At 38.0% G+C, this 14,417-nt stretch overlaps 1 protein-coding gene across 4 annotated transcripts in view; it reads right to left on the bottom strand.

Annotated features, from left to right (window-relative positions):
* The window catches only part of SUMF1 (sulfatase modifying factor 1), an 87,687-nt gene that overhangs the window by 2,793 nt on the left and 70,477 nt on the right, over window positions 1–14,417 (bottom strand). For all 4 annotated transcript variants that reach the window (XM_046637511.1, XM_046637502.1, XM_046637522.1 and 1 more), the window contains one exon: window positions 7,286–7,345. In XM_046637511.1, the coding sequence (XP_046493467.1) occupies window positions 7,287–7,345 (59 nt within the window). In that variant the 3' untranslated portion in view covers window position 7,286. The remainder of the gene's footprint in view (window positions 1–7,285; window positions 7,346–14,417) is intronic.

Here is a 14,417-nt window from a genome sequence, read left to right as displayed (position 1 = left end):
AATTTTCTCATTTTCCCTGTGGCCAGTGAGGAATACATCATATTACCAATGTTCAGGCAGGCAGAGGCAAGATGAATAAGAAATATGCCTGAACAAATAATTTTAAAAAATCAGTCACGTCTGCTACTCCCTGTGGTCAGCATGCAGTGGAAGCTCTAAAATGACTAGAGGGGACCATGCAGGAAGACGCAGTAGAAACCTTGTTCCATGCAGGGCCGATACACTAGGCTGCTGGGAAGCAACAGTGCTTTGGTTACTCCACAAACCAAGCTCCTACGGAGAACCTAGGGCCCATGCTCCCAAGCATGTGTAGTGAATTCTACACTAGAGCAAGAGTTCAGTTTAGAGGGAGGCAGGCAGGCAGACAAGGACATCCTTGTCCACAACTGTCCCACAAGTGACGACAACAACAATCAAGCGTTTCCTGATTCCTACTGTGTACACCCGGAGAGGAAACCCGAGGCTAGGCATGGTCTTGTCTTGCTGGAGATCAGAGGCTGGTTGAGAAAACAATGATTTCACATCAAACAGCTACAAAACATGCTAGGGTTAAAACATTTTGAGGTTATGACTGATTCAGATAAGAACCCATCCCTTGTGGAGTGCCCGAGTCTTTAGGACCGCCTTTTGGAAGGCAGAACTTGGCTGGGTGGGATTTACATGATTCTGGCAGCGGTTCTCTGACTTGAATGCACATAAGAATAGCCTGGAGAGCTGTTTAATACATATTCCTAGGCCACACACCTAGAGGTTCTGATTCAGTGAGTCTGGCGTGGGGTCCAATATGCATTTCTAACAAGCTTCTCGGTGCTGTTCATGCTATGGGCCCATGGGCCACACTTTGAAAAGCACTGATTTATAGGATTCAAAAAAAAGGAAAGAAGGTATGTTACGTTGAGAAAACAATGACATCAGAGGCTTAAAAATGGAAAACTTCAGAAAGCTTAAGAGGATAGCAATACCATGCCTGATCATGTCAGAGCATGGTTTATTTATTCATTAAATACTTGAGAGCTTACAATATGCTAGGTGCTATTCTAGGCATGAGGGATACAACACGGAACAAGACAGACAAGGTACCTGTTATCAGGCAGCTTACATTCAACAGGGAGTAGTCAGACAATAAATAAACTGATAAATCCAAGATTGTTTCTAGTAGTGGTCAGCTTGGAAGAAAATAAAGGAGGACTGAGCGTGACTAAGTGACTACTGTAGATAGCGTGGCCTGGGAAGGCCTCTTGGGAGACGACACATGAGCTGAGTTGGCCAAAGATTTGGAGAACGAGAATTTCAGGCAAAAGAATGGCTGGTACAAAGATGGTTAATGCCAAGAAGCAGGAAAGGTGGGTGGATAAACAGGATGAACTCACATTATAGGCTATCTTCTCAACAGAAAGAGGAATTTGGACTTGATTGATACAAATAGAAATTGTTACGAACAAACATTTTGCTAATTTGCTCAAAATCCAAGACTCATTAGCTATTTAACCTCAGGCAAAGCCTTTCTGAATCTGTTCCTTCATCAATAAAATGGGGCTATTAATGGAATAATGTCCAAATGCTTCACCTTATCTTTACATAAAAATAGCAAAGCAGTAGGGGCCAGCCAGTGGCATACTCCACTTCAGTGGCCCAGGGTTCAGATCTGGGCTCAGACCTACACACCACTCATCAAGCCATGCTGTGGCAGCATCCCACATACAAAATAGAGGAAGACGGCATGGATGTTAGCTCAGGGACAATGTTCCTCAAGCAAAAAAGAGGAAGATTAGCAACAGATGTTAGCTCAGGGCTGATCTTCCTCACCAAGAAAAAAAAATGTAAGGCACTAGACACGTGGAAGGCATTATAACTGTTACTTTATAATGATCATAACACTCTTAATTACAGAAACTAACTTTGCCTGTCTTATCTGACCTCTTTGGGTTAACCTGCTTCCTCACTAAAACAAAAGCATTAACCAGCTTCTCCACAGGTCTTAGAGATCTTGTGTTGGAAAGATGATAATATCCCTGCCAGCATCTGAATGTGGATATACATTTACTACATAAACGGGAAAGTTATTTGCTACATAAATGGGAAAGCTGAGGGATATCTCTGGAGATAAGGCATAGGCCTGAGGTCTTTGTTGAATGGTGTATTTCTATATGCAACTTATCTCTCAAATTACATAACAAACTATTTTAAAATAAGTTGTTCATATGCCACAAAACACAGGTTGTAATAACTCAGACAAACTGTGCTTGCCTGGAGCAGTGTGTTCAGAAGGATTCTGAGGCTGTGACATAAGATAGTAGAAAAGAAATCCATGATGTATAAGAGATTTTTACTATAGCTATATTTGAAGACATTGATACGTACAAAATAATTCCATTTTGGGAAGAAAAAATAAAAGTGCACCAAAAAGTTTGGTAGAATACTATCAACAGTTTTCTTTAGGAAGAAGAACAAATGATTTTTATTTTCATTTTTATGTTTATTATTTATTTTCTCATTTTTATGGAATGAAAATGTTTTGTTTGTATAACAAAAAAGCTTAAAATCAGTGACAACAAAAGAGCTAGTCCTTTATTAGATCATAGCAGTCCCTAAAACCTTTCACTAACCTAAATGACTATGAAGAACTAAACCCTAAAAGCAAGTCTCACTGCAAGTTGGTGTGGAGAGATTTGGACCATCATATGAGAAAAGTCAATTCACATCATCATTCCATTTCAAACGCATTCATTCACTTAGCAAACATTTATTAATAAGTAGTTCATTTTAAATTCCAAAATGGGCAACTAATGGAAAACGTAATTAAAGAGGTTAATGGCCTGATTATAAGTGCCCTCATTACTGTTTCTTTTGTTCTAACTCTACTTTTAGCACGAAAAATGGTTATTAATGATATTAGGCTGAAATATGGGTCATTCTATTAATTAAGAACAGACGTAGGGAGAAGGGTCTGTTTTAGCCGTATTTCATCAAAATGGCTAATTAAGGTGTGAAATTGATCTCAATATCTGTGTTAACAATGTGATCCTGGACTCAGGAACAATCGATTTCAGAAAATGACTTACCAGCCTTGGGGCTTCAAAGTCAAGCAAAAAAAGAATATGGTTTTTATGACAGGAAGGTTTTTAGGGATAAAGAGAAGTTTTAAGGTAACTATAGTTGATTATGAACAAAATTATTATAGAAAATCACACAGCAGAACTCAGGTGTCTTGACTTCTCATCCATTGCTCTTGCCACTAACACTAGATCAACACCTTTTGCTAGCAATCCTGGTGTAAAATGGCAGGGGGGTGAGGATTTCCTCAATGTTGTTGGTTGAGCTAAAGACCCCAAGGGGACTAATCTAACAATATTCAGTAACAACTAATATTTCTTGAGTACTTACTATGTGAATGATCAGAACAAGTTCACATGTATTAATTCACTTAATCCTCCCAATAGTCCTATGAAGTAGGTATTATTAGTATCTGTATTGTTTAGATGAGGAAAAATTGAGGCACAAGGATGCTAATAGTGTGCCTAAGGTCACATGCCTTATAAATTGTGGATCCAGGATTACAGCCTTTTTAATCCCATTCCAGAGTCTGTGCTCCTAACCTGACGTCACGTTGCCTCATAGTTTCTCTTTCTATGCCATCATCTCCTTATTGAAGCTGTACTTTGTATGGACTTTCAAAAAGTTATGAATAATCATCAGTTTACTTTAGTCATGCAAAATGGCCCTGGCCCAAGGTCAAAAGTCTACCTTCTAAGCAAGGTGATTTTTTTCAAAATGAATTATAACATTATTCTTTCTTTCTTTTGATTGGTTTCCTTTTATTGATTTTCACCTATGCCATAAGAATCATTTCCTGGATTCTGCCTATCTAGTTAGAAGTTCATTAGTTGGTCCCTTATTCAAAAGAGAAGAAGGGGAAAAATATCTAATTATAATAAAGATGAAGGTTAAGGATGATAGTGTTAGCAGCAAATGACTTTTACGGAGTCTTTACCATGAGCTAGACAGTGTACAAAGTGCTTATATATTTTGGTCCATTTATTCCTCAGAAGAACCTCAGAGCAGATGCAATTATGATGTGCATTTTACAAATGTGAAAACTGAGGCTTAGAAAGGTTAAGTAATTTGCCCAAGGTCATGTACTAGCAAGGAGCAGTTACAGAACTCCAACCCAGATCTAATTCCAAAGTCCACATCTTAATAATTTAGTTATAGTTGCCACTCTTAATCTTGTGGAAAGGATAAGCACTCTGAAAGTAACTCACAACCAACACTGTGCTATTTTTCTGACCTCAACAAAATAACTAGACTAATGTTAAAGACCTACATCATCTACAATTAACTTGACCAAGATCCTGGAGCTGCTGTTTTTCTCTGGGAAATCCTGTGTATTCCACTCAGTTTTGTCACTCTGCTATTATCTCTTCTAGAATATTCTATTACTCTGAGCCTGACTAAACCTAGTCAGGTAGACTAGGAATAAAGATGTGTAATATAAACTCTGGATCAACCACTAAAATTTTAAAACAGAAAGTTATAGGTAATAAACCAACGAAGAAAAAATGGAGTAATAAAAAATACTTAATCCAAAAGAAGTCCAAAAAAGAGAGAAAAAGAAAGAAAGAACAGATGAGACAAAGAGAAAAACAAGTATCAAGATGACAAATTTAAACCCAACCATATCAATAATCACATTAAATCATGTTAAAAGCCAATAAAAAGCCAGAAATTATGCCAATAAATTCAACAACTCAGATGAAATGGATAAACTCTTTGAAAGACACAAACTCCCAGAGCTTAATCAAGAAAAAACACATAATCTTCACGGCCCTGCATCTATTAACTAAATTAAATTTATGGTTACAACTCTAGGCACCAAATAGTTTCCTTGGGGGAATTCTATCAAATATTTAAGAACTAATGCTAATTCTACACAAACCCTTCCATAAAATTCAAGATGAGTGGATATTTTCCAATTCAATCTATGAAGCCAGCGATACCCTGATAGCAAAACCAGACAAGAAAACAACAGATCAATATCCATCATGAACATAGACGCAAAAGTGCTCAACACTTTTAGCAAATCAAATCCAAAATATATAAAAAGGATTAAGTGGATGTATTCCAGGAATGCAAAGATTGTTTAATATTTGAAAATTAAAAATATTTGAAAATTAAAAATCAATGAGTGTAATTCACCATATTAACAGACAGAAAAAGGAAGACCATATAAACATCGCAATGGATGCAGAAAAAGCATCTGGCAAAATCCATACCCATTGTGGATAAAGCCTCTGAAAAAGCTAGGAATAGAAGGAAACTTCCTCAAGCTGATAAAGAGTATCTTTGGAAACACTACAGCTAATATCATACCTAATTTTGAAAAGTTGAGTGCTTATTCCCTAAGATTAAAAATGAGGTAAGAATGTTTGTTCTCACCACTCCTATTCACGACTACACTGGAGGTTCTACCAAATGCAATATAGCAAGAAAAATAAATGGCATCCAGATTAAAAAAATAATAAGCAAAATAGTCTATATTCACAGATGGATGACCACCCATGTAGAAAATCCAATAGAATCTACAAAAATATTACTAGAATAGATGAGTTTAACAAGGTTGCAGGATATAAGATAAATATACAAAAATCAACTGTACCATATAAATGTATTTATTAAAAACATCTATTATGTTAACAGATATTTTAAAAGAATAAACTAGGAAGCTTGTGAAAATACAGGTTAAAAATAAGCAAAAAGTATGAAATGTTATTAAAGTAGACACATCCATATGCATGGCATTGGGATGTTTTAGTGTTCGTGCTTAAAATAATTTTCACAACCTTCATTTTCACCGTTTACTCTTATGGAAAAAATCTTCTGGTCCTCAATTCTTACAGAGCAAATGAATTCCCAATTAAGAAAAGTATCATATGTAAGAGACATAACTGATGGCAATTATGGTTTCGAGATTCATCTGTTTTTCATGGAAGTCTGGTTCCCCAGCATGAGGATGCAGATATACTTGTAGTAACAGCTTGAATTAGAGAAACAATCTGGGACTAAAAACTGATATGTATATGAACATTTAAATATACTGGGGTGACCTGGGGCAATGTTTTTAACTTAATATTAAAAGTAGAATTTTAAAGATAAATTTGTGTACATCTTGTTATAAATGTAGGTGTAAAGCATAAAGTAAACTCAACTCCATGAAGTTCCACCTAAGTCAGTGGAGTGGATTAAAAATTCTAAGACATGCAGAAGACAAACACACTACAAATTCACACATATACGTAATCTAAAGAGATTCTCTTTAGGCCAGTGGTTTCTAAACTTTGCTGTATGTTATCATCACCTTAAGAGCTTTAAAATCCTGATGCCCAGGTCACACTCCAGAAAAATCAAATCAGAATGAGGCAAGTGGGGAAACAGGCATCAGTAGTTTTTATAGATCCCAGATGATTCTAATGTGCAATAAAGTTTGAGAACCACTGCTTTAGGGCAAAGTTTGACAATATCTCCATTATCAAATTAGTGACTTAATTTGGAGCCATTATAGGTCATTTTAAGTCTCTAACTGCCTGGATTGAATGAATTACCATGGGTGCTTCTTGCAATAACAATCTGCAAAATGCCATTTTTGTATAGTGATAGAAAGACAGAAGCTGAAGCGCTGGAGACACTAAAAGTATATGCTCTGAAGGAAAAAGGGAGAGTGGTGGTATTTGATTTCCAAATTCCTTATAACGTTTACTCATGGAACACTGAGTCACTCCGACTAACCAAGAACAGCCAGTTCTGATTCTGAAATCGTAGCCCAAAGAACAGAAACACTCTCTGAAATTGATGCTTATTTCACAAAGCGGATACTTATACCTACAACACTTGGGATGTTTCTATTAATGTTATAATTCTCCCTTAATCTCAACAGAGAACCCAGAAATTTACAGGAGTCTCAAATAAATTAAGGGTGTGCTTCCAGCCTTACACGTTGGACAAGTATATAGCCCGCCCTGGTTCACGGGACACAAAAGGTCTCTCAAAGGGGCCAGATTTGACAGATGGAATTTGGTTAACAATAGGTCATTCACAACCTCTACTTCTTGTGCCACTTTTCCTCATGCCCGTGCTCAAACTTCAGATGATTATCCTATTTTTTTTCTGGCTTTGATGGGGATAGGTATGTACTAGCAGAAGTAGATGGGACATTTTGGGGCTACTGTTTATAATGGATCCATAACACTGCTGTTAGAAGACAAAATCAGAGTTCAGTGACATGACTTACCTTATGGCACATGTAGGATCCACCTTTCTTCACCCGGTCTTTCCCAGAAGGGGGGCCTTTCTGTGGATGAAAAGAAGAGAACTCATTAGTCCAGAGAGTACAGGTGCTCTTCACACAGTAGGAGAGTCCATTTTAATCCAACCAGCTCTCGCATGGTTGCCTAAACTCTCCACATGCACTTCTGCCCCTGGGCCATGTACCTGCATCCATGCATCCTCCTGAATGCCCACCTCTCCAAATCCTACCCACCCTCTAGGGTCCAAGTCAAGTTCCCACTCTTCCATGAAATCTTCATGACTACCATAAGCAATCCTGCCTCTAAGCCCCTATAGCATTTCTTGCCTAGATGACTAATAAGCTGCTTGGCAGCATCTCTTAAATCACCTTCTCATGCTGATATGCAAATTTATCCTGTGTTATAATTGGCTTGCTCAACTAGACTGGCAAGCCTCCTTGAATTATGTTTTTATAATCCTAATGTGCAACACCTAAAAAACCCTTTGCTGACTGAATGAAGGAATTTCCTTTTCTGTTTTTAAAAATTTTTTTGTCAGGTTTATTGAGGCATAATTTACATACAGTAACCCTTTTAACCTTTTTAATTCTTTTTAAATGCACATTTCTGATGACTTTTGACAAATATATAGTCATGTAACCACTACCACAATCAAGATCTAGAATATAGTTTATCTTTTTCAAAAAGATTTATATAGTGCTTACTATGAACCAAGCATGGCTCTATGTACTTTGCAAATATTAACTCATGTAATCTCTGTAACAACTTCTGAAGTAGGTTAAGCAAGTGGCAGAACGAGGATTCACACCCAGGCAACCTGGCTCCTGAGTCCACTGTGTTCTCAGTTTAGAGACTAGGAGGGCAGGAAATTAGGCAGTGCCTAAAAGAAGGCAAGAAGGAAGAGTGGCTATCGCTGTAATGAGAACTGGAGCCAGAAACTGCAGCCAAGAGGTAAGACTATTTCTTCTAGGGAGGGCTCTGGACAAAGGTACAATGGAAATGAACCCCTTAAAGCTTTAGTCGCCAGAATAAGAGCTTCAACATCAGGTAAGTCATGCAAAGAGCATCTGAGAGGTACCAATAAACTCCCACAAACCAGAACGGCGTCAGGTAAGGCTGTGGGCGATTTTGTATTTCCTTTGTTATTCAGAAAAACAACCACACAGCTGTGCTCTTTGTTTACTGAAAACAAGAGAAGGTTGGACAATGCCCCTCCTATCTTAGTTTTCCCTTTTCTTGTCAACCACCTATTGTCAAGGGCCCAGACATAAATGGCAGAAGTTAAAAGAACCATATTTTCTCCAAGAATGGCTAACACACTGATTTGCAAGTGTCAACGATGTGGGCAGAAGTTCATGTTTTCTTCTAAGCTTTTCCAGGAAACTGTCACAGACCAAGCCACTGGCCATTCTTCATTACCCTGCAGGGCCACAGTATTTCCATGGCCTTAAATGCTTAATGTTACACTAATAAACCTACTGATTATAAACGGGCAAGCTGTAAACGTGAAAAGCTACATGTAGAAATAACAACTAACAGCACAGCTTTCTTCCTAGGGATATCTGGAATCTGACAGACATTGTATCAGTACTTGTTGGGTGCATTTATTACTCTATAAAAGTAAGACAATCCCTAAGAATTCAATGAAGCAGAAGTGAAAGCACTGATAACTGTGTAGCTATCCCACACAATGGTTACTCTCCTACATTAAATTTTTTGCTTGGGAATTCTTGTATTACACTGCTTCTGGCAGTTCTCCATGTGCTATGTTACAATGTGCCAAAACAGTTAAATGCTGATTAAAGTCTCTCATAGTATCTGCTATCATGCAAGATTAAATTCTTTTGTCAAGTTAAATCTAAGAAAGAGAAGGAGCTGATGTGCCAATGGGAAGGAGTAAGAACAAAATAGTTCCCTTTCATCACCATCTCCAATGAACTACGTCTGCAATTAATAAATATGACACTCATCAAAGTGACACAAGCACGAATGAGAGTCATCCATGCTGATAAGACCACAGCAGTTACTACAGTCCTCAATCTAGGTGACTGCTCAGCTGGTTCTTATAAATGAAACTATTTTTTTCTTGAAAACAACATGATGTGGGATTAGCTATAACTGTTTGAAATGCTTGCCAGTGTGCAAAAAAACAGAAAAATTACTAGGAGGGTGTAGTGGGTTGAATAGCGTCCTCCCAAAATTCATGTTCACTCAGAGTCACAGAATGTGACCTTATTTGGAAAGAGGGAATTTGCAGATTTGTGATTTTTGTAACTAGTTAAGATGAGGTCATACTGGATTATGGCGAGCCCTAAACCCAATGACTGGTGGCGAGGACAGAGAGACGCACACAGAGAAGGCCACGTGATGATGGAGGCAGAGACAGGAGTGATGCAGCTACAGGCCAAGGATCACCAAGGATTCCTGGGAGCTGGCAGAAGCTGGAAGAGGCAAGGAAAGATTCTCCCCTAGAGACTCTCGAGGGAGAATGGCCCTGCCCAAACCTTGATCTCAGACTTCTAGCCTCCGGAATTGTGAGAGAACACATTTCTGTTGTTTCAAGCCACCAAGTTTGCGGTAACTTATTATGGCAGCCCTAGGAAACTAATCCAAGGGAGAAATGTCTCCATTCTATTTGTTAAAGAAAGGATCGATGAGCAAAATTAATATTGCCTCTCATGATCAATTTGTCACTGCAGGTTAAAACAACTTAAGCAGCTACCATAAGCAGTGTCTGAATACCTCATCTTCCTGCCTACATATCTCACAAGAAAAGAGGCAAAAGTGCCCCATGACCTCAACCACCATTACTCAAGAGTCTAAGTAAAACACATACAGGGAACATAGGGACTCTGCCCAGAAACAGGCAAGAAGCCACGTAAATTTTTTCTCCAAAGGTACCACCACTCCAAACTGCTCTACTCCAAGACACCAAAATACTAGCAGGTCTCTACTGCTTGGATGATTGCAAGGAACAGCAAATAACACAAGTTTCTAAATGACAGCCCCAATAATCTCAGCTGAAGTTCTCAAGAAGAGAGATAAAGATGAAATGCTATGAGTGTTAGTGCAGGGAAATAGACCCTCATTTTAAATACCCTGGAAGGCATGAAAGTCCTAAACGATGAAGCAAATTTATAGTAGATGCCACAGAACCAAGCATCAGCAAGACTGGTTTGTTGAAGGGGGAATAAGCCTGCAGGAAGAGGGGTGACCAATCCGCTCAGGGCTGCCAGGACACTTCCACAGGAGCATCAACAATGGCACTCTGTGTGGTCAGGAGAGACACTTCGTCTCCCTCCTTGCCATACCCAACACAATGACAAGGAAAGCACAAGAAGGGACAGAGAATATGACAAATTTTCATCAATCAGCAGAGAGTCAAAAGCACTACTTTTAAATATGTTATTTGATGCAATCCATAGTATGGAACACTAAGCAGCCATTAAAAAGAATAAAGCATGTTAAAAAAATATGAGGCACTTCTTTATGAGTATTGTACTATCACTTTCACTTAGAAAATAACACTGAATCCAGCATTTATTCAGATTTTCTGATACATTGTGTACCGATGGGGAGTTGGTTATCTGGAGGGAGCGTCTGCACCTGGGGGCGCAGGAGGGTGCCATATGGCACAGAGCACGAGAAAAGCCACACGGCTGTTCCTTGCCCGCTGTGCACTCATCTATATCTTTTCATTTTCACTTTCATTTTCATTCAGTCCAATGTATTGTTTGATTTACCTTGGGACTTCCCTTGTGACTCATGGATGATTTAGAACTGTGTTGTTTAGTTTCCAAGTGTTTGGAGATTTTCCTATTTTATTTCTGTTATTGATTTCTAGTTTGATTCCATTGTGGTTAGAGAACACACTCTATTATGATACGATTTTTAAAAATTTGTTGAGGTTTATGTGATGGTTCAGGATATGGTCTATCTTGGTATATGTTCCATGAGGACTTAAAAAGAATGGATATTCTGCTGTTGTAGGGCAGAGTGTTCTAGAAGTGTCAATTAGATCCTGTTGGTTGATAGCATTGTTGAGTTCTTCTATATCCTTATTGATTTTCTACCCAACTATACTATCAATTCTTGAAGGAGACCTTAAAGTCTTCAACTACAATTGCAAATTGGTCTGTTTCTCCTTTCAGTTTTATTAGTTTTTGCTTCATATGTTTCAGTTCTATTCATTGGGGCATACACATTTAGTATTACCATGTCCTCTTGGTGGATTACTTTTATCATTAAAGAATGTCCTTCCCTGACTGGTAATTTTCTTTGCTTTGAAGTCTACTTTATATTGTATTAATACAGCCCTTCCTGCTTGCCCTTGATTAATGTTTGCATGATGAATCTTTTTCCACCATTTTGTTTTCAAGCCACTTATATCATTATACTTGAAGTGAGTTTTGTATAGACAGCATATAGTTAGATTACTATTATTTGTGTGTGTGTGTTAAGAAGACTGGCCCTGAGCTAACATTTGTCACCAATCTTCCTCTTTTTGCTTGAGGAAGATTGTCCCCAAGCTAACATGTGTGCCAATTCTCCTCTATGTTTTTGTATGTGGGATGCCACCACAGCATGACTTGATGAGCAGTGTGTAGGTCTGCACCTGGGATCTGAACTTGCAGATCTCAGGCTGCCGAAACAGAGCATACGAACCTAACCACTACACCACTGGGCCGGTCCCATACATTATGTTTTTTAATCCACTCTGCCAATCTGTCTTTTAATTGATTTATTTAGACAATGTACTCTTAATGAAATTATTGATACGACAGGATTAAGTCTGTCATTTTACTTTTTGTTTTCTGTCTGTTCTCTATGATTTTTGTTTCTGTTTTCTTTTTCCTGCCTTCCTGTTACTTGAACTTTCGTTTTAAGAAATTCATTTTTATTTACCTAGAATGCTCTTGAGTGCATCTCTTTATATAGCTTTTTTAGTGGTTGCTCTAGGTACTTATACATATATACATAAAACTGTGATAAGATATAAAACTTATCAGTCTACTGGTGTTATTTTACCAGTTCCAGTGAAGTATAGAAAACTTACCTCCCTTTAGCCTCCCTTGGTTATAATTCTATGAAATATTTCCTCTGAATACATTTAGAACCACATCAGACAATGTTATAATTTCTGCTTTAACTATCAAACAAAATTTAGAAAACTCAAGAGAAGGAAAGCCTATGGTATATACCCATATTTTGCTTACTGTGTTCTTTCTTCCATTGTGATGTTCAAAGCTTCCTTCTTTAATCATTTCCTTTCTGTTAAGAGAACTTTCTCTAGCCATTCTTTTAGGGTAGATCTGCTGGTGACAGATTCTCTCAGTTTTCTTTCATTTGAGAATTTCTTAATTTTCTCTTATTTCTGAAAGATACTTCGCTAGGTAAAGAATTCTGGGCTGGCAGTTCTTTCCTTTCAACACTTGAAAAATATGGTACCCTTTCCTCAGCCTTTTATGTTCTCTGATGAGAAATCCACTGTCATTTGCATTGGGGTTGTTTTCCCTATAGGCAAGGTGTCATTGTGGCTGTTTTCAAGCTTTCTGTCTTTAGTTTTCAGCAGTTTAATTATGATGTGTCTTGATGTGGATTTCTTTGGGATGATGCTATGTTGGGTTTGCTTAGCTTCTTGAATCTACAGATTTAAGTCTCTTCCCAAATTTGGGAAGTTTTCAGCCATTATTTCTTTGAGTATTCTTTCAGCCCCACCTCTGTCTCCTCTCCTCCAGGACTCCCATAACACAAATGTTAGCTCTTTTGTTATAGTCATATACATCCCTGAAGCTCTATTTGTTCATTCATTCATTCATTCGTTTGTTCATTCATTCACTCATTTATTTTCCATTTTCTCTCTGTTGTTCAGATTGGGTAATTTTTTTTTGTTCTAGTTTCCTGTTCATTGATTTTTTTTTTCCTTCTGTCCTTTCCATTCTGCTGTTGAACCCATTCACAAAGATTTTATTTTGGTTATTCTATTTTTCAGTTCTAAAATTTGTATTTAGTTCTTAGTTATAACTTCTATTTTTTTCTGAACATTCTATTTTTTTCATTTGTTTTTAGGTTGTTTCACAAGTTTCAAGGTTCATAATTGCTCACGTGTATTTTTATCATGGCTGCTTTAAAATTTTTGGTGGATAATTCTAACATCTCTGTCATCTCAGTGTTAGCATCTATTGATTATCCTTTTTCATTTAGTTCCTTCATGGTTCTTGGTATGATGAATGATTATTCAGTCAAAACCTGGATATACTTTTGTTATGTTACAAGACTCTGGATCTTATTTAAACATCCTGTTTTCACTGACTTTCTCTGACACCACATGGCAGGGGAAGGGAGGGAGCCATCTCATTACTGCCTGGTGGAAGTAGAAGTTCAGGTTCCCTACTCAGCCTCCACTGATACCCCAGGAGAGACTCTTGTTTCTTATTGTTGGATGGAGGTGAGTTTCGGCTCTACAACTGGTCTCCACTGACACCATGGTGAAGGTAGCCTCATGATTGCTGGGCAATGATGAAAGGCCTGGTTCCCCTATTTGGCCTTCTCTGACACCACCCTGGCAGAGGTATCATGGCACTTCAATAGAGCCTCATGAGGGTGCAAGTCTAGGCTCCCCATTTGGCCTTTGCAGGCATGACTGGGGACATAGTGTTTTTCTGTGGTGTTTGGCTGGAGTAGAGGGGTTACTGACTGGGTTGGTGGCTTCTTCTGCTCCAAGTCTGGGATATATGGGGCAAAAAGAGAATCCATGGAACTCACCACCATCTCATTCTTAAGGTCCCAAGGTCTGCAGCTACTCTGTCTTCTTTTCACTTTTCAGCATCTTTTTATGTTTCTTTTATACATAGTGTCCTGAGTTTTAGTGGTATTTAGTGACAGAAATAGGGAAATGTATGTCTACTGCATTTTCCCAGAACCAGAAATCAAACCTCCTTCACCTTCATTTTTGAAGGATAGTTGTATCGGATATAGAATTCCTGGTTGATAGTCATTTGGGGATTTTTTTTTTCAGCACTTGACTATGTCATTTTACAGTCTTCTGGCTTCTATGGTTTCTTTATGAGAAATCAGCCATTAATCACATTGTTGTTGCCCTGAATGTGATGAGTT

This window comes from Equus quagga, chromosome 1 (genome assembly GCF_021613505.1).
Source record: "Equus quagga isolate Etosha38 chromosome 1, UCLA_HA_Equagga_1.0, whole genome shotgun sequence".
Taxonomy (NCBI): Eukaryota; Metazoa; Chordata; class Mammalia; order Perissodactyla; family Equidae; genus Equus; species Equus quagga.
The sequence above is the reverse complement of the archived record's forward strand: the minus strand, read 5'-3'. Positions and strand labels throughout refer to the sequence as shown.